The 21,309-nt window shown below is 43.3% G+C and overlaps 2 protein-coding genes across 3 annotated transcripts in view; both read right to left on the reverse strand.

The window, feature by feature from the left end:
* Window positions 1-449: 449 nt before the first annotated feature.
* LOC311081611 lies at window positions 450-3,809 on the reverse strand. 2 transcript variants are annotated; one of them, XM_084112178.1, is made up of 4 exons: window positions 2,585-3,809; window positions 2,017-2,182; window positions 1,767-1,882; window positions 450-1,320 (listed from the first exon to the last, which is right to left on the reverse strand). In XM_084112178.1, the coding sequence occupies exons 1-4, from the start codon at window positions 2,852-2,854 to the stop codon at window positions 514-516; spliced, it is 1,359 nt and encodes a 452-aa protein (XP_083968304.1). In that variant the 5' UTR covers window positions 2,855-3,809; the 3' UTR covers window positions 450-513. The 2 variants fall into 2 exon arrangements, with proteins under 2 accessions (XP_083968304.1, XP_083968305.1); XM_084112179.1 differs by having other exon boundaries at window positions 2,017-3,809.
* A 211-nt stretch (window positions 3,810-4,020) lies between these two features.
* LOC311081606 (NLR family CARD domain-containing protein 3-like) overlaps window positions 4,021-21,309 on the reverse strand; it is a 54,884-nt gene continuing 37,595 nt past the window's right edge. Inside the window, exons 4-5 of the mRNA XM_084112171.1 lie at window positions 9,652-9,698; window positions 4,021-9,296 (exon numbers count right to left, since the gene is read on the reverse strand). Of these exons, the coding sequence (XP_083968297.1) occupies window positions 8,752-9,296; window positions 9,652-9,698 (592 nt within the window). The 3' untranslated portion in view covers window positions 4,021-8,751. The remainder of the gene's footprint in view (window positions 9,297-9,651; window positions 9,699-21,309) is intronic.

Raw genomic sequence — 21,309 nt, forward strand, 5'->3', positions numbered from 1 at the left:
CTCTGTAAGGGGTTGCAATGTTATTTGCTATTGCACCTTCACCAAAACATTTGTTTACATATTTGTTTGCTTTATTTGGAGGTACACAAACAACAAAGCACAGTTGTGTTTGAATGCATGTGCAAAACCTGTCTGTGTAATCTGAGTTTACCTTGACTACTGAAATTAGCACTTTATGTTCTTTGTAATCTACCTCTAATGTGATAGTAAAGGTTAAAGGGTTGTTATGCACATGTGCCTTAAAAAAACATTTGTTTTAAAAAAAAATGAAATAATATTTTTGAATAAATATTTTTTAATTCAATTGTTTGTTTTTGAATTCAGGGAATTAGTCATTTGACTAAAATCTGTTTTTATCTGTGCAGTAAAAAATATGTTCTGAAGACTATTAAAAGAGTAATTTAAAAGGAAATATGTATTTTATTTATTTCAAAAAGCATGTCCACCATCCAACTTGGTTATACAATTTTATTACTGCAAAGAAATGATATATTTTAATAACCAATACAATTACTAAACCATATCCTCTTGCCACGAAACACTCCCTGCAGGTGAAACAAAGTATTGGCAAAGTGTGTCTCGTTGCTTCTTGGCTTCCACAGAGGGATTTCTTGCTCTTCCAGTTGATGCAGACTGTAGCGCTCCCTCTCTCCTCCATGCCCCTTCAATAAGCTGATGGTTGGCATCCTCATAATCCACATAGGCAGGTGGCACATAGGCATCAGATCTCTGGTTGCGTAGAAAGTTGTGCAGGCAAAGACATGCAAAGAGAATGGTCACAACTTTGTCTGGATTCAGGCAAATAGTTGTTCTAAAAACTCTGAAGCGATTTGCCAAAATTCCAAAGGCGTTTTCAACAACACGGCGTGCTCTGGAATGACGGTAATTGTAAATCCTTTGATTTTTGGTCAGGTTTCGAAAAGGATAGGGCTTCATGAGATCCGTTTTCAGCGGGTAGGCCTCGTCACCGATGAACATGTAGGGCATCATGACATCAGTGTTGGGAAGGGTATCATCAGGGGGGACATGCAGTAGGCCAGCGTCCATAGCAACTCTCAGGTCCGACTGGGCAAACACACCAGCATCAGACACTCTGCCCTGGGTTCCTGCACTTGCATACACAAACCTGTATTGGGCGTCAACTACTGCCATAAGTATGATGGAAAACCTGGACTTGTAGTTGTAAAACATGCTTCCAGTCTTGGCAGGGGGTTGAATGAAGATGTGTTTGCCATCCACAGCCCCTAAGCAGTGTGGAAAGTTCCACTTGTCAGCAAAATCTTTGGAAATGGCCTTCCACTCTGACTCAGTTGTTGGTGTCTGTGAAACAAGTGAGATGGACACATGGTAATTAACCAAATGAAGTTGAATAATCGCTATTTTTATTCAATCATTAGGATCGCCATACAGCTCAAAATGGTTTCATTTTCGTGTTCGAATTGACCAAAATGTTTTTTTTTCAACCACCATAAAATATGGGTATAACAAATAACCAATGCTTATGAACAATTATGTCAAGGCTGAAGGCAGAATAAATAGAACATCAAGGATTCAGACAGCCACATAATTGTGGAATGTCCTTTTTACTCACATTTACTCACATAACTAATGTTAACAAAAACTTATAGTCAAAGTGTTACATTTAAAAGATGTGCAATAAAAAAAAGCATAATTCTTAATACTTTGTTTACAGAGTGGACATGGGTAATGTGATTATTCCATACAAAAGGAGTACAATTATACATATGACCATTACAGTCATTTACCTTTAAGTATTCGTCACGTAGTACAGAAGTTAGGGCTGCACAGGTCTCCATAACAATCCTGCTCAGTGTTGTGCTTCCAATTCGATACTGAAAACTTAACGAGTTGAAGGTTTCACCTTAGATAGATAGATAGATAGATAGATAGATAGGTGAGTATGGAAGATGCATAACATCATCATTCCTAGTTGAATGGAGAGGTATACAGAGAAAGGGGGTCTTAAAATGTGATTAGATTTGTGTGCACACTCACCTGTTGCCAAAAACCGTAGTGTGACAGAAAGCCTGTCCTTGGGGCTAATGGCCTTTCTTAGGTGGGTGTCCTTCTTTGTGATGTGTGGAGCCACCTTCTCCAAGAGGAAATTGAAGTCCTCCACAGAAACCCTTAGAAGGTCTCGAAAGCCCTTCATATCATCCACCTACATTAATACATTACATAACATGATAACTAGTCAAGAAATGGCACACTGACATCATAAGCAGAAATAATAATTAGTGAAATATGGTTCAAACTGAAACAGGATTTGGAGACATAAACATATAATTCATTTTCATATAGAAATATACTGTAAGTGATGATCTAGGCAGTACATCAGGTGTTGGCAGCATAATAAAGCCTATTATTTGAGCCACTTGACTGAAACACTACTTGTTCAGCGGTAGGTATATCACTGTTTTGTGCTCTAAACTGGGAAGACAACTGTAGATTTACGGACTGTGTATGGATTACATTCCACTTGAAGATGTTCAGGTGCATGAGCAATAATAGATAAACAGATGTTTTAACGAAAGGAAAAGAAAAGAAGAAAACGCCTGCTTACCTCCAGTTCGCGTTGCAAAATGGATAAACCATATGTGCCACGTCTTCCGAGCCACCTGCGCGTCCAGATACGACGACGTCTTTTTTTTTTGGACGTTTCTGCACACAGAATTGCGCATATCACCAAGGCAGCGCGTTTCTCCCGGGAAAGCATGTTTCTTCTGAAACAGTCAAAAAACATCCGGGTTCTGAGGGATCGTGATGATTTCCCACGTATAGTGTGAGCGGACAAGTCGCGGCTCGACGATCGGACCGTAGAGTGTGAGCACATAAATCGTGAGCTTTGGCTTTACATCGCATGCGATGTACTCGTACAGTGTGAGTTGGTACCTTGCCGAAATCGCACAGAAATCGCACAGTGTATGCCCGCCTTTACCTGGCAGAAAAGCGTGACCTTTCACGTAGTGGTTCTGGGGGGAAAAAGAGGACAAAGTTTAAATTTTTCAGTAAAATGGATCACATACTGGGCCAGAGGCCAATAGTATCGTCGTTTTCTACAAACATCAACAGCTCTGGTAAGTTCTGTACGGTAATTTGTTGTATCACAGACAGTTAACTCTATTTAATGTTATGTAATATTATATTTTTTGTGCAGTTTCTGTGCAATAGGTCTCTAAAACCTTTAAACAGAGTGTCTTTAAGAAATGTAATATTAAGAGTGTACGTAAAACGTACTCGGTTACCTAATGTAACCTCTGTTCTCTCTAGAAGAACGAGTATTGCGTAAGTATAGCTTATGCTGCGGGAAAGTATTCTTTCTTCGAGATCTGAAGCCAAAAATTATCCTTAATTTTGTATTTATTGTCAACGCAGTGCGGCAGCCGGCAGACCATGGCAGGCTGTAAGAGCGTGCTCATTGGCTGCTCAGCGGCAACTGCTTAAGCCTACCAGTGAGCCCTGAGTGACGTCACATCCAATGAGGGCGCTTCGCACCCTCCACACCCCTCTAACCGTCAAGATGGGTGTGGCCAGTGTGTATATAAGCAGGGCTCACGGGCTAAAATTCTGGTTTTCGTAGTCTGAAGCGCAAAAGCTTGTGGCGCGTCACAGCAGGTTACGCAATACTCGTTCCCTCTTCTAGAGAGAACAGAGGTTACATTAGGTAACCGAGTATGTTCTCTTACGAGAGGTTCTCTCGTATTGCGTAAGTATAGCTTACGCTGCGGGAACCCCTTGTCAACGCCGTGCGCGCCGAGCATCCAGCACATGAATCCCAGGGAGACCGGGGAAAAACACAATGCTGAAAACAGGTGGCCGGTCGGAGAAACGGGCCAACACATGTACAAAGCACTTCACTTCGTAGATAGATAGAGCAGCACAGCTGGTCTATACATATCTGTATAAACGGTGTGGCCGGCAGCGCGGACTCACACAGTACATAAGCACATATTAGGGAAAAAAAATATAGCGGATTTACCAGTCTATTTGTGGGTAGAATAATCCCTAGCGCGACAGAGTGTAAGACAAGCGGCCAGCAGCGCGGGGCAGACCGGTACACAAGCGCGTAACGGGGAATAAGGCACAGAGTGGCACAGCCGGTCTGAGTGCAAAATACTCCTTCCCTTGGTGCCATACCAGAAATATCACCAGTATATGAACGCAGTCTGCGCATGAGCGACTGGGCAGAGCATACATGCCACTTATACAGATAACAGTTTAGCCTGCAAGGCAGGAACTTCCAGGTTATAAAACCTCACGAATGTCGATGGGGAGGCCCAGCCCGCTGCCATACAAATATCGTGAATAGAAATTCCGCTGGACCAGGCCCACGAAGAGGCCATGCCTCTAGTGGAGTGAGCTCTGATACCCAAAGGACACTGCAGGTGTCGGGATTCATCCGTCTGGCTCCTCTGAGGAAACGGATAACAAGCTCGTTCCTTCCTATTGCCCGGCTGCGCGTCGTCTCAGCGAACGCTGCAATAGACAATGCTGCAATGCACATACACTTTGAGCGTGGAAGGGGACCTGCCCTTATCCAACAGTTCTTGCAGGAAGGAGAGCACTCGCGGAACCCCACATGAATGTGGATCCAAGCTCTTAGTAGCGCACCATTTAGAAAACACAGACCATTTAGACGCATAAAGCCGTCTCGTGGAGGGAGCTCTAGACTGCGTGATCGTGTTTACGACCCCTTCTGGCAGGTCAACGGGTATCCGTTGATCACCCATGCATGCAGAGACCATCGCTCCGGATGGGGATGCCAGATCGATCCACCGGCTTGCGAGAGGAGATCCTTTCTCACCGGGATCGGCTATGGGGGTGAGTGCGACAGCCTCACTAGCTCTGGGTACCAGGTTTGGTTCTCCCAGCGCGGGGCTATAAGAAGCACTAAGTGGTGCGTTTCCCTGATCCTCGCTATGACCTGTGGTAACAGGGAGATCGGAGGGAAAGCGTACAGCGGGAGGCTGGGCCAGGATTGGGACAGCGCGTCCTCGCTTTTAGAGAAAAATATCGGGCAGTGAGCGTTGTCTTTCGACGCAAAGAGGTCGACCTCCGCTCTGCCGAATAGGCGCCAGAGGAACTGGACTGTCTGAGGGTGCAGGGACCATTCTCCTGGGGGAATGATGTCTCTGGACAGTCTGTCTGGGCCGACATTTAGGTGGCCCGGCACGTGCGCTGCTCTCAGCGAGCGCAACGAGCGGTGAGCCCACACGAGAAGGCGTTCTGTCAGTTTGAACAGGTTCCTGGATCTGACACCGCCAAGTCGGTTTACATAGGATACCACGGACATGTTGTCCGAGCGAACTAGCACATGGTGGCCCCGTATAAATGGGAGAATGCGCTTGAGCGCGCTCTCGACTGCTATCATCTCCAAACAATTTATGTGTTAACTTAATTTCAGCGGCATGACAGCCTACTGCCTTCCCAAGTGAGAAACATATTGCATGAGAGCGTCCCTGATAAGCACAGCTTGTGCAGAAGGTCGCTCATCGCATTGCAAGCAACACGGTTGTCTCTCCCCTTCATTACATAAGTCTTCACAAGGTTGTATGAATCCTTGCTTCTCCATCTCACAGATGTTATGTAGTACACAACATGCTGCCACAACTGTAGGCATGAAAGAGTGGTGAATGTCTGACCGTTTTGCCAGGATGCACCATCTTCCTTTCAGGTGTCCGAATGTGTGTTCCACCTTAACTCTCGATCCATTCAAGTGACGGTTTAATGCTTCCTGTTCTTCTGACAAATTGTGTCCAGAATAACCTTTGATGAGCCAAGGCAGTAGTGGATAGGCTGGGTCTCCTGCCACTAGCAGAGGCACCTGGACTCCCTCCACAACAAGTGTAGCCTGGGGGTGTCTCTCAGGGTGTCTGAGTAATAAAAATACAGCAGAGCTCATTTACTGTGCAGGTCAAAAGATTTGACACACCTCACGTTTTTTTATATATTTTTTTATTTTTATTAAATTGCAAATATTTCAAATTCTTTCCCATAATAATTGTACATACTTTAATACCCCCAATATTATTATTTTTTGTATAAATTAATGTGGTTCAGTGATGTTAAATAATGACTAAAGAAACCTGTTAATGTAGATGTTACCATTCAATTAAGAGCAGCATAATTCATATAGTTGTAAGACACAGAACAACAATTGTTAGCTTGTTTTAATCATAACAACACTTTAACAAATTATTTTCATGATTTATCACAACTTTCTTTTGTCAAATAAAATTAGATGAACTAATATGTTTTACAGTGTGCAACTTTTACAGACATTTTATTGTGTGTAAAGCTATTTCCGGCCTGGTAAAATATGTTGAATGGTTAGGCTTACCTGTACAGATCTGAGGCTGCAAACACAGCTGCGTCATGGGCACTTCCAGGAGTGCCAACACATATGTCTCGTATCATGCACCTGTCATCAAAAAGTGCCTGGAGAACAATAGATGGCCACCCTTTGCGATTAATGTAATCGCGGTAGCCTTCTGTCGGGGGGAGAATTGGGATGTGCGTGCCATCCAGCGCACCGTAAACCTGTGGCACAAGATGCGCCAAGGAATTACGGTATGCGATTTCATTGGCCTCCGCTACATTTGGCAGCCTAACGGCGCATTAATTTTTCTTTAATAGATGTGCACACAGCATATATACATCGATGGACGGTTGTTTTACTAACCCCGAAAGTTTCGCCCACTACTCTATACTCGGCGCAGGTTGCCAGCTTGTACAGGGCAATGGCAAACCGCTTTCGTGTCGGAACCGGTGGTCGGTGGCAACCTGGGGTAGGCGCAGCATCAGGACCAATGAATCCACACAGCATCTCAAACGTCGGCCGTGTCATTCTAAAATGTTGCACCCAGAGACTTTCTGTAAAGTGTCTCTCCACAACTTCCTCCCAGAACGCCGTATTGCATGGTCTCTCCCAGACCCTTGGACTTCGTCGCATAACGGTAGTTTATTCGAGCCCTATCAGATGAGCAACTGTTTCATTCTGCCGTCGTCTTCTGATATTTCAGACACTTGCAATTATTTGTGAAATTGAAATGACAGTAAGCTGGCAAATTTCAATTAACTGGCTGAATACTCTCTCCATTATTATTTTTTTTGGTTTGTTTGTTTGGTGTTGGGGGGTGTGCTGACTGGAACCCCAAAAGGTAGAATTTGCGATAAAAAAATAAAATAAATAAAAGATGTATGGAAACGGCTCAAGGGCACATTTTTTTTGCGATACACCAAAACATATGCGACAAATCGCTTTCGTCATTCGTGATGTCATCACGCACACAATTTTATCGGTAAAAGGCCAATTGAATGGAAAGAGTCTGGAGACGGCAAAGTTTGTAATGTTTTTTTATCGCATATTCACTTTGTCGATAACATAACAGTGCAAAAAGTGGATGGAAACTAGGTTACTGTTGCATGATGCAGGAAAAGCTTCAGATAGAAAAATGACAGAAATGTGTGTGCAAATGATTTGCTGAAAAGCAGAGAACAGACTTTCAACATAAAAACTTAAAAGAGAGAGAGAGAGAGATAGGGGTGTGTGTGTGTGTGTGTGTGTGATGAACTGAACAGAAGCAGGAGTGTAAATAAATACACAGAACAATAATCAGAAACAGAGGAATAAAGATCAAGAGGAAACTCAAATATGAACAAAAACAGCAAAACTAAACAACCCTGACAACAACTATAATAATAACATGATAAATGCTGGAAATCACATGACAACTATATACATGACTGAAATAAACACACACACAGGTTTCTATAGACAATTATGAGATCCTTCATTTACACACTCACTGATCCACAAACTGTGATATTGATTCATTCTCTTGAATATGTGTCTTAATTCCCTCGACTTTAACTTTGTTCCTGTATTTCTTTCATTGTTACTTCTAACTTTAACATCTTTGTCTTCTGACATCATCTTTAAATGTCTGTTTTATGATTTATTTATTGAATTTTCACAGCAACAGAGAGACAAACAATCAGAAAAGTAAAATACATAAACAATCACACATCAAAAATAATAATGAAAAGATAAAGATCAGTCCAGAAACCCCCACTAACAGGTTTAGTACAGTACACAATATATTACAGCAGAAGCGTCTTTAATAACACACACATAACCCAAAGCAGAGGAATCATGTTCTGAACAGATCCGATGTGTGTGTGTGTGTGTGTGTGTGTGTGTGTGTGTGTGTGAATCATGTTCTGAACAGATCCGATGTGTGTGTGTGTGTGTGTGTGTGTGTGTGTGAATCATGTTCTGAACAGATCCGATGTGTGTGTGTGTGTGTGTGTGTGTGTGAATCATGTTCTGAACAGATCCGATGTGTGTGTGTGTGTGTGTGTGTGTGTGTGTGTGTGTGTGTGTGTGTGTGTGTGTGTGTGTGTGTGTGTGTGTGTGAATCATGTTCTGAACAGATGGAGAAGTTGAGATAAAACATCTCTGAATGTCTTAAACTGAGTTTAGAGTTGAAAGTCTAGTTTTGCTCGTATCATCCAGACATGTTTCAGTGAGTCTCATTGTGTCTCATATTTCCTCTCTCTTCTCTGTGTATTATTGTCTGTTTCTCTTTATTTCACTGACAGAAGTTCAGCTGTGTTATTAATGTAATGAAGAGACAATAAGAGACTCTAGAACATCTCACTGTCACTGATTTATCATGCAGCTCAAAGCATTATGGGTAGAGTCTCTCATCAGGCTATTCTCATTCATCAACACAGTCTCAGTGATGATCCAGAACAAACCCTAAACCCAGGATAGAGTGTGTGTGTGAATGTGGTCTGGACTGTGTGTATGAGCCTCAGTGTGTTTCTGTCAGAGACGCTGTAGAAGGACAGAGTTCCTGCACTGTGATCCACACACACTCCTACTCTACACACTCCTGTTCTCCTGCTGATGGGCTTCACAGGGAGTTCAGTCTTTTTGTTATTGTGCCAGAATGAGTAACTGGAGGGAGTGCAGAACAAACTCCAGGACTGATCATTCCCTCCAAACACACACTCACCCGATCCCTTCCTGCTGATGCTCTTATATGACACTGATATACACACACCATCACCACTCCACTCAATCTCCCAGTAACAGCGTCCACACACACTCTCTCTACACAACACCTGACGCACATGATCAAATCTGTCTGGATGATCAGGATACGGCTGACGCTGCTCTGAGTAAGTGACAGTAATCACTCTGTTGTCCTCAGACAGACAGAGTTCTTTATGTGCTGTGTTCGGATCCAGAGTGAACTGATGAGAATCTGATGGAGAGAAAACACACATCAGTGAATTACAGAAACTCTCTATCTTGAGTCTTCATTTCAGATCTGACTCGTTCATTTAGGATTGTAAGCAACCAATGATAATAAAGCACTAAAGAAATATCATTCTGTAACAGCTTTTGTCCTGAATGAGGCTCTGACTGAAATCGCCATGGTTACCAAACAGAAAACATAGGATTCTTAAAGGTGCCGTGTGTGTGTGTGTGTGTGTGTGTGTGTGATAGAGAATTTGTGTACGTGCGTGTGTGTGAGTTTGTGTGTGTGTGTCTGTATGGGAAAGTGTGAATGAATATGTGTGTGTAATGTGAGTGTGTGTGTGTGTGTGTAGACGTACATTTGTGTTGTCCTGCTGTAATCCTGATCTCTCCTCCATGATCCACACTACAAAACACACAGTGACAGTTAATCAGTAAACACTCACACACACTCTCAGACACACACACACACACACACACACACACACACACTCACACACACACACACACACACACACACACACACACACACACTGGTGCAATAAATTCAAAACAACATTTCCAAAACCGGTAAGTGTGTGTAAACGTTGTTTGCATCAGTGTAAAACCGTCTCAACTTCCACACCTGCTCTTCCTCTTCCTCCTCTTACACACCTGCTCTTCCTCATCCTCATCCTCCTCTTACACTCCTGCTCTTCCTCTTCCTCCTCTTACACTCCTGCTCTTCCTCTTCCTCCTCTTACACACCTGCTCTTCCTCCTCTTACACTCCTGCTCTTCCTCTTCCTCCTCTTACACACCTGCTCTTCATCTTCCTCCTCTTACACACCTGCTCTTTTTCTCTTCTTCCTCCTCTTACACACCTGCTCTTCCTCTTCCTCCTCTTACACACCTGCTCTTCCTCATTCTCCTCTTCATCCTCTTACACACCTGCTCTTCCTCATCCTCCTCCTCTTACACACCTGTTCTTCTTCTTCCTCCTCTTACACACCTGCTCTTCCTCTTCCTCCTCTTACACACCTGCTCTTCCTCATCCTCCTCTTACACACCTGCTCTTCCTCATCCTCCTCTTACACTCCTGCTCTTCCTCTTCCTCCTCTTAGACTCCTGCTCTTCCTCTTCCTCCTCTTACACTCCTGCTCTTCCTCCTCTTACACTCCTGCTCTTCCTCCTCTTACACTCCTGCTCTTCCTCCTCTTACACACCTGTTCTTCCTTATCCTCCTCTTACACTCTTGCTCTTCCTCTTCCTCCTCTTACACACCTGCTCTTCCTCATCCTCCTCTTACACTCCTGCTCTTCCTCTTCCTCCTCTTACACACCTGCTCTTCCTCATCCTCCTCCTCTTACACACCTGCTCTTCCTCTTCCTCCTCTTACACACCTGCTCTTCCTCATCCTCCTCCTCTTACACACCTGCCCTTCCTCTTCCTCCTCTTACACACCTGCTCTTCCTCATCCTCCTCTTACACACCTGCTCTTCCTCATCCTCCTCTTACACACCTGCTCTTCCTCTTACACACCTGTTCTTCCTCATCCTCCTCCTCTTACACACCTGTTCTTCCTCTTCCTCCTCTTACACACCTGCTCTTCCTCATCCTCCTTCTCCTCCTCTTACACACCTGCTCTTCCTCCTCCTCCTCCTCCTCTTACACACCTGTTCTTCCTCATCCTCCTCCTCTTACACACCTGCTCTTCCTCTTCCTCCTCTTACACTCCTGCTCTTCCTCATCCTCCTCCTCCTACACACCTGCTCTTCCTCATCCTCCTCTTACACACCTGCTCTTCCTCATCCTCCTCCTCCTCTTACACACCTGTTCTTCTTCTTCCTCCTCTTACACACCTGCTCTTCCTCTTCCTCCTCTTACACACCTGCTCTTCCTCATCCTCCTCTTACACACCTGCTCTTCCTCATCCTCCTTACACTCCTTACACTCCTGCTCTTCCTCTTCCTCCTCTTACACTCCTGCTCTTCCTCTTCCTCCTCTTACACTCCTGCTCTTCCTCCTCTTACACACCTGTTCTTCCTTATCCTCCTCTTACACTCTTGCTCTTCCTCTTCCTCCTCTTACACACCTGCTCTTCCTCATCCTCCTCTTACACTCCTGCTCTTCCTCTTCCTCCTCTTACACACCTGCTCTTCCTCTTCCTCCTCTTACACACCTGCTCTTCCTCATCCTCCTCTTACACTCCTGCTCCTCCTCTTCCTCCTCTTCCACACCTGCTCTTCCTCATCCTCCTCTTACACTCCTGCTCTTCCTCCTCTTACACTCCTGCTGTTCCTCATCCTCCTCTTACACACCTGTTTTTCCTCATCCTCCTCTTACACACCTGTTCTTCCTCTTCCTCGTCTTACACACCTGCTCTTCCTCTTCCTCCTCTTACACACCTGCTCTTCCTCATCCTCCTCTTCCTCCTCTTACACACCTGCTCTCCCTCATCCTCCTCCTCTTACACACCTGATCTTCCTCATCCTCTTCCTCCTCTTACACACCTGATCTTCCTCATCCTCCTCTTACACACCTGATCTTCTTCCTCCTCTTCCACTCCTGTTCTTCCTCATCCTCCTCTTACACACCTGCTCTTCCTCATCCTCCTCTTCCTCCTCTTACACACCTGCTCTCCCTCATCCTCCTCCTCTTACACACCTGATCTTCCTCATCCTCTTCCTCCTCTTACACACCTGTTCTTCCTCCTCCTCCTCTTACACACCTGCTCTTCCTCATCCTCCTCTTACACACCTGCTCTTCCTCATCCTCCTCTTACACACCTGCTCTTCCTCATCCTCCTCTTACACACCTGCTCTTCCTCATCCTCCTCCTCCTGCTCTTCCTCATCCTCCTCCTCCTCTTACACACCTGCTCTTCCTCATCCTCCTCCTCCTGCTCTTCCTCATCCTCCTCCTCCTCTTACACACCTGCTCTTCCTCATCCTCCTCCTCCTGCTCTTCCTCATCCTCCTCCTCCTCTTACACACCTGTTCTTCCTCATCCTCCTCTTACACTCCTGCTCTTCCTCATCCTCCTCTTCCTCCTCTTACACTCCTAAATATAATTTTATAAAACATGTTAACAGAACCGACCTTAATCATCTGTGACTCAAAAGAGGAGAAGGTTTCAGAGTGAATAAGTCTGCATAAGAATCTGTCACGATACACAACAGCAAGGCCGTCGCCTCGGCGTGCCGTTCGAGGTGTCCCATTCACAGAGCAGCCTGCAGGGCAGAGCTCATTTAAATGTACAGCTTCCTTATCCTTTTGCCACGTTTCTGTGAGAAACATAAAATCCATCTTATCCTTGGTGAACAGATCATTGATGGCATGCGCCTTATTAGTGATGGAACGAGCATTTAGCAGCGCTAAACGGAGCGATGATGGTAGGCCGGCCTCCTTAATGTCAAGTTGTAGTGGGCGCAAACACCTGGTACAATCACGTGATTTCCAGCGGTGCCGTGCGGTCAATCACTGGTCAGACATGTCGGCCACAAACTGCAATTTCCTGACTGCGTCTCCACCACTGCCCCATGATGACCGAAGGGGATATCGTCCAAAGGGCAGAACGAGCCGAAAGGCGACCCCGTGAAGGAGCACCCCCAGCTCCTATATCCCGGGGAAAAACTGACAGGAGCCACTGCGGCCGCCACCCGCAAAAAAGCTTGGGCACCCCCATCCACGAAGACAGCCTCATCCCGACCTGAACGCCAGCTCTGCAACCCCTTCTCCTTCGTCTCCTTTGGGGTTACCACGGCCCCGAAACAAAAATCGGTATTCATTTAGGCTGGGTACACACACCAATGGGGGCGGAAAAGTTTGACTATAACTTTCCCAGCTGTTACAAAGTCCTTCCATATACACGCCAATGTTCATCAGGGTGAAACAATCGTATGTCCGAGTAGCAGTGACAGTAGTTTAAAGGCAGGGTTGATGTGACCATAAGAGAGACGAAAACAAACACATAAAAACGACACAGATGTGACGCAGCTGCGGCCATGCCGAACAAAGGCACCATTTTGCTGGATCAAAACCTGGTGCGACTTTGCTTTTGGGTGCAGGCTGTCTTTATCACAGGTATGTTTATTCCAACGGACTAATGTTTGTTCTGGTGTGATCCCCGGTAACCTATGCTTCCATCATAGTGCAGCTCATGTGTTTGATCAGATGGAACACCTGTACAATTGTGTTTTGCCTATTATGAATGAGGCTGTGATTAACCGAATATTCTGTGGGTCTAGCGATCTACTATTGGGTATGTATATCTAACCACTTTAGCATTATGAATTGGGTGTTTTTAAATTCATTCATTAATTTTGTCTATTTTTAGTGCGTCAATCCGTTCATAAGCGGTTCGTCTGCGGGGCAAATGCTCCCTAGACAACGTTGTTAGACTGCACTGTTTGTTCTGCTGCCATTTATACTACGATGTGACCGTTTCGGTATTGTTTTGACACATCCCCTCTGATTTGTTTTTCTTTAGTTTATTTAGTATTTGTAGAATGCTTTACGCTAATGCTGGTGGCCTAAGTCAGTGGTTCCCAAACCTGTCCTGAAGGACCCCCAACACTGCACGTTTTCTTTGTCTCCCTAATCAAACACACCTGATTCAACTCATCAGCTCATTATCACATGTGTGTTTGATGAGGGAGACAAAGAAAACGTGCAGTGTTGGGGGTCCTTCAGGACAGGTTTGGGAACCACTGGTCTAGACTACCTTAACAACAAAGGCTTTTACTCGATACTCACAATAAAAACAAAGTGTTGTGCTTTTTGCCAAATAAAGAAAAATAAACGTGATGCGAGTTCTGCCTTCTCTCTGTCAGTTAAATCCATTCTGAAACGCGTCCGAAAATGAACTGTAACTCAGCGAATACTCAGTCAAACAGGCATACAGACACACAGGCATGAAGCTTGAATTCTCTTCTTTAAAATGAGGTAATTTATATAAAAAACAAATATTCTCATCTTGTGAAATCTGTATTAAAAGAGAGTGATTCCAGTCGAGGTCATTAGAGCTAATTCAAATGTAATGTGACTCTGCCCACGGAGAGCGCGTACTATTCAAACGCAAATTACTGAGGCAAACCTGTGAACGCCCCCCATATCAGCTCGAGAAAACACAAGTTTAATCATATCATTGTAGCCTACGTGTTTACACCATCTGGCAGCGCTGTGAGGAATAATAATAATGGAAAATCTACCTCAGAGTGCGGGTATTGCGAGGAGCGAGGATCCGAATACTGTAAGTTTTTTTTCCTTCTCAAGTTAATCGCGTTTCTGTGAATGAATGAACGGCAGCCGCAGAGATGCGCGCCTTTTACCACAGCTCGCAAAAAGACAGTTTAAATTTAAATCGCCTTTCTCTGTGTGTGTGTGTGTGTGTGTGTGTGTGTGAATTTTTGATCGATTGCTCCCTGCTGATCGATTGCTCCTGTCTGCCTCTCTGCCTGCTGTGAGTTTGTTTGCTTCGGTGCTGTAAGCTCCGTCTTAGCCTCGTATTTCTTTGTTTTGAACCATCATTTACTACAATTTGTAGTTGTTTATACTAAATACAGCTTACCCAACATCTCAGATTGACATCGCTAGCTTCCGTTACTACTAGCACAACACGCTAATTCGCTACTGCTAGCCTGTTAACGCGCCACCCGTGCGCTCAGCTATTTTATTTATTTATTTTTCTCTCACGCGTTCGCGCCTTTGAGTTAATAAAAGCTCAGGTAAGTAATAATCAGTCAACAAACACGGTGAGTAATGTCTTGTCCTGTTATTGTCACCTGCACTTCATGTCACATGTTTAGCATAGGCTTCTCTGTTGGCAATATAGGATTTATATGTGATAAATGCAAGGAGTCAGTTAGGCTGACTGTCATAGATCGCACCTCTGTGGCTCTCTCCATTCATCAGCGAACACCTTTACCGGAGTATTGAACTTCATTTCCCATAAGCCCCGTACCTAGGTCTAATTACCCGCACAGGTGTTCCCCATTCACCTCTCCATATAAACTGTTGTCTGACTCTCTCTCATTGCGAAGTCTTGTTCTGCCCCGGCTAACATTTCCAAGCGTTACTCTCTGTTGTTGTTTCTCCGTGTATTGGACCTGTGACTGTTTTATCGACACCTGTTTCCTTGTCTGCTGCCTGCCCTGACCTTCTGCCTGTTACCGTTTCTGATTCTGGATTGCTGCCTGCCTCGACCTCTGCCTGGTATTGTTTATGTTCTTGGATTCCCTTCGTTATTGTCTACGCTGTACTCTGACCCTTGCCTGTTTGACCATTCTCAATAAATACTGCAAATGGATCCGAACGTCTCTGACTCTGCATCACACTGACAGAGAAGATTTCAGAATTAGAGACACGCATCCAAACTTTAATTGAGGATAGTAAGAGTGCTAGAGCTTTAGATACTATTTTGGATGTGCCTAGCGTGAACTCTTTACATGATGCGGTTCCAGCTGAAGTAGTGCCTGTGCAGCCAGGCAAATGGGTGACAGTGAGGGATCGCTCTAGTCGCGGATCAAAAAACCACTCTTCCGTTCCGATTACCACAACAAATCGATTTGCCCCGCTCAGTGAAACACCCACTGAGAATTCTGTTGATTGTGCCCTAGTAATTGGTGATTCGATCACACGGAACGTGAAAATAGAGACACCAGCGACCATAGTCACATGTTTGCCGGGAGCCAGAGCGCCGGACATCAAAGCAAATTTAAAAGTGCTGGCTAATGCTAATCTTAAATTCTCTAAGATCATTATTCATGTCGGCACTAATGATGTTAGACTCCGCCAGTCGGAGATCACCAAAATTAATATTAAAGAGGTGTGTGAACTTGCAATACGATGTCAGGCACTGTATCTGCTCTGGCCCCCTTCCTGTTCGCAGGAGTGATGAGATAGTTAGTAGATTGTGTTCACTGAATCGCTGGCTGTCTGAGTGGTGTCCGTGTAATAATATAGAATTCATAGACAATTGGAAAAGTTTTTGGGGCAAACCTGACCTGTTGAAAAGAGATGGTATTCATCCCTCCTGGGATGGTGCTGCTCTTCTCTCTAGTAATATGGCTCATAGTCTTAGAGCTCAAACATGACAAATTGGGCACCAGGTCAGGAAGCAGACAGACTGGCTTAACCGACTGTCTGCTAGCTGCCTCGCGTCACTAAGGTCAGATAAATCCCATCACATAGAGCCTCTTTCACCTAGCTATCATCAAATAGAGACTGTGTCTGTTCCCCGAATTCGGAAATCCAAAAAATGTTTAAACCTATCTAAGGTTAAAAATTTAATTGATGTTCAACAAATAAAAAAGAGCTATAATACAGATGAGCAAATGCTAAAGCTTGGGTTGCTGAATATTCGATCGCTTACTTCAAAAGCACTCATTGTTAATGATATGATTTCAGATAATAACCTAGATGTGCTGTGTTTGACAGAAACCTGGCTAAAACCAAACGATTACATTACTTTAAATGAATCAACCCCGCAAGATTACTGTTATAAACATGAACCTCGTCTTAAATGCAAAGGGGGAGGAGTTGCTGTAATTTATAGTAATATTTTCAAAACCACTAAGAAATCAAGTTTCGAATATAATTCTTTTGAAGTGTTAGTGCTTAATGTAAAAATATATAGTATAAATGATAAATCACATTTGAGATTTGTGCTGGCTACTGTATACAGGCCACCAGGGCACCATACAGACTTTATCAATGAATTTGCGGACTTTCTATCAGAGTTAGTATTGGCTGCAGATAAAGTACTAATTGTTGGTGATTTTAATATACACATCGATAATGAAAAAGATGCATTGGGTTTGGCATTTAAAGACATTGTAAACTCAATTGGAGTTAGACAACACGTGTCAGGACCTACTCATCGTCGTAAGCATACTCTAGATCTAATATTATCACATGGAATAGATGTTGATGCCGTTGAAATTCTACAGCAAAGCGATGACATCTCAGATCATTATCTAGTCTCGTGTAAATTACATTTAGCCAAGGCTGCAAAGCCGACTCCGTGTTACAAATATGTTAGACCTATCACTTCTGCCACTAAAGATTGCTTTATTAATAATCTTCCTGATCAGTTTAATCATTTTAGCATCCCGGATAGCTTAGAAAAACTTGTTTATGATTTATTTATTGAATTTTTTACAACATCAAAGACAAACAATCAATATATTAAAAAAAAATTAAATTAAAAAAACAAAACAAAAAAAACAACAACATTAATACAAAAACACCAACACAAAATCCCTCACAGTACTAACAGGTTTAGTATAGTATATAATATATAACAGAGTTATATGTCATAATACAGAAATAGGACAAGGTCAGCCTTAACTAGGTCCAGCAAGTAAAGTTGAGTAACCTCAAAACTTAGAAAATAATGTGTGCTGCTAACGATAATACCAGTTGAAAACTGAAAAACCACTGAAAGTGCAGGGTTGGGCGGTCAGTCAGACAATTGAGACTGCATCCAGCTGCAGAGATTTAACATGCTCAAAAAAGGGTAACCAAATTCTTGAAAATTTAATCATGGAACCACGAAGGCAGTGTTTAATTTTTTCCAATTTAACAAAAAATAAGGCATCTTTTATCCACCGAGTATGAGAAGGGACTCGAGGACCCTTCCAGTTCATCAAAATGCAACGTCTCGCTAGTAGTGTAAGAAAAGCTACCAACTCAGCGAAATGAGACGGCAATGAGTAATTAGGAGGTAAAACTCCAAACAAGCCAGTTAGCGGAGAGGGATGGATATTGACAGAAGTAATAGCGGAAAGTGAGTCAAAAACCGACTCCCAGAAAAGAGATAAAGCAGGACAAGTCCAGAACATATGAGTTAGATTAGCCGGTTCTAGATGACACATGTCGCAGCTTGGATCAATGTCAGGGAACATACGGGCTAATTTACTTTTAGACCAGTGTACTCTGTGGACCACTTTACACTGTAAAACCCCGTGGCGAGCACAAACAGATGACGTGTGAACACGTTTCAAAATCGAATGCCATGTTTCTGTCTCTATGTCTATATTAAGATCCCTAGCCCAGGTTATCCGCAGACTATCAGAATCCAAAGGGCAACGTGTGAAAAAGGTATTATAAATCATAGAGATGGCCCCTCTTTGATAAGGATTGATATTTGATATGGTATCGACAATGGTGGAGGGTGGGATCGAGGGGAATCCCGGAAAATGCTTACGGACAAAGTCACGGACTTGCAAGTATCTAAAAAAGTGGAACCTTGGTAAGTTAAAAACTTGAGTAATTTGTTCAAAAGAAGCGAATGTTCCGTCAATGTAAAGATGTTTAATGGAAATGATCCCGTGGTCCACCCATGCCGCAAAAGCCTTATCAATAAGAGAGGGAGGAAAGAGGGGGTTAGAATGTACAGGGCATAGAAGAGGTGTTGACTGTAAAGTGAAATGCCGCCTGAGTTGACGCCAGATCTTAAGACAATTTTTAACTATAACATTACTGGAGAAGGTTAAAGGTGATAACGAGAGAGGAAGACACAAAAGAGACGTAAGCGAAGTGCTGCCACAAGCAGCCTCCTCGATCCTTAACCAGGGTGGAGGTTGATCGTTGGAACAGCACCAGATTAACATATTACGAACATTTGTAGCCCAGTAATAAAACAAGAAGTTAGGAAGTGCTAAACCCCCCTGCTCCTTAGTTTTTTGTAAAATGCCTTTCTGTATTCTTGGAGTTTTTCCATTCCAAATAAATTGAGAAATAGTGCAATCTAAAGAGTGAAAGAAACGCTTTGGAATAAAAACCGGTATGCATTGAAAAAGATACAGAAATTTAGGCAGTGCATTCATTTTTATACAATTTATCCTACCCGCAAGAGAAAGAGGCAATAGAGACCAACGATGAAGATCTTCGGTCAATCGATCCAACAGAGGAGAGAAATTACAGTTAAACAGGTCAGAGTAGTTCTTAGTTACGCAGATGCCCAAATAGTTAAATTGATTTAATGATGTCTTAAATGGCAATTTAGAAAGAGGGTAAGCTGTGGCTGCGGAATTTATAGGCAAGAGTTCACTCTTATGAAGATTCAGTTTATACCCCGATACCTGCCCAAATTCCTTCAGTAGATCTAAAACGTGGGGTATAGATCTGTCTGGCTCAGAGACGAAAAGTAAAAGGTCGTCAGCATATAAAGACAGTTTGTGCACAGCGCCCCCTCTTATAATGCCCATCATTTGACTAGATCTAAGGGCCACTGCCAATGGTTCAATAGCGATGGCGAACAATAAGGGGGAAAGGGGACAGCCCTGCCGAGTACCACGTCCAAGGGGAAAATAATCGGAGTAATCATTGTTTGTGCGGACACGGGCCAAAGGAGAAGCATAAAGAAGTTTAATCCACGAGATAAATTTACAGCCAAATCCAAACTTTTTTAATGTATGGAACAAATAAGGCCACTCCACACGATCAAATGCCTTCTCTGCATCCATCGAAATAACCAACTCAGGGGTGGTAGAAGTTGAGGGAGAGTACATTATGTCAAATAGACGCCTGACATTGTGAAAAGAGTGCCTTCCCTTGACAAACCCTGTTTGGTCTGTAGAAATGATTGAGGGCAAAACAGCCTCTAGACGCCTTGCCAGCATTTTAGCTAAAATTTTAACATCCGCACATAATAAAGAAATAGGGCGATAGTTACTACAGAGAAGGGGATCCTTGCCTTTCTTCAATAAAAGTGAAATGGTGGCCTGTCTTAAAGTAGGAGGGAGTATGCCGCATTGTAAAGATTCGTTAAACATATTTAGCAGTAGTGGGGAAAGTTTATCTGTAAATGCTTTAAAAAATTCAATAGGAAAACCATCAGGCCCCGGACATTTCCCATTCTGCATGGAGTGTAACGCATCTTTAATTTCGTCTACCGTAAAAAGCTCATCCATCCTAGAAGATGTCTCGGGGTCAATGGAAGGAATGTTTAGGGGCCCAAGGAAACTATCCAACTGAGCCTCATCAGATGAACACTCAGAAGTGTATAACAAGGCATAAAAATTCCTGAATTGGTCATTAATAGATTGAGGGTTAATAGTTGTGCCATTGACCGTATTAATTTTTAAGATATGTTGAGCCGAGACAGATTGTCGGATTTGGTGAGCCAATATTTTGCCTGGCTTATCACCAGATTCATAATAGCTATGACGAGACTTAAGTAATGCTTCTATTGCACCGTCGGAAGCCAATATATCAAATTCAGACTTTTTAGTAAGCAATTCTTTTATAAGTTCGGGTTCAGGTGCATCCTCGCATCTGGACTGCAGGTCAGCCAATTCCTTAGAGATAGAGATACTCCTTTCAACAGTGTTTTTTTTCCGAAAGGCAGAGAAAGAAATGATCTCTCCACGTAAATAAGCTTTGCATGCCTCCCAAATTGTTGACGCTGACACGTCTGAATTAACATTAGTGGAAATGAAAAGATCAATGCGACCATCAATGTTTTTTATGAAATCCGGGTCAGTAAGAAGAAATGAGTTAAAACGCCACGGGGATCGCGTAAAGGACACACCAGGAAATGAGATATCAACTATGATAGTAGCATGATCTGAAATAACTATAGGACTGTAGAAACAATTGTTAACAGAAGAAAGAAGCTTGTTGTCAATGAGAAAGAGGTCAATTCGAGTGAAAGTACCATGTACGGGAGAAAAAAAAGAAAACTGCTTATCACTGGGATTGAAGAAGCGCCATACATCCGAGACAGCATACTGCTCCATAAACAGTTGAATAACTTTAGATGATTTAGATGGAGAGATGGGCTTAGTGGATGAGCGATCGAGTGAGGGGTCCAGACAGCAATTAAAGTCTCCACCGAGAATAAGGTGACTAGACACTATATCAGGAATTGAAAAAAGAAATTTTTTATAGAAATCCTCATTATCCCAGTTTGGGCCGTAAACATTAGCTAGCGTCAGAGAAATGCCAAAAATTTTACCTGAAACAATAATAAAGCGACCACTGGGATCCGATATGATTTTAGAGACGGACAGAGGTACTGACTTATGCACTAA

Source organism: Abramis brama (genome assembly GCF_963993115.1).
Source record: "Abramis brama genome assembly, chromosome: 4".
NCBI classification, from domain to species: Eukaryota; Metazoa; Chordata; class Actinopteri; order Cypriniformes; family Leuciscidae; genus Abramis; species Abramis brama.

Excerpts from the sequence above, each read along its gene's own strand:
- LOC311081611 (XM_084112178.1), bottom strand. The coding sequence starts at position 2,854 with ATGTGCTCACACTCTACGGTCCGATCGTCGAGCCGCGACTTGTCCGCT. Across the intron at positions 1,883-2,016 it reads ACTACGGTTTTTGGCAACAG|GTGAAACCTTCAACTCGTTA; the intron begins GTGAGTGTGCAC and ends TATCTATCTAAG. Across the intron at positions 1,321-1,766 it reads TACGTGACGAATACTTAAAG|ACACCAACAACTGAGTCAGA; the intron begins GTAAATGACTGT and ends CTTGTTTCACAG.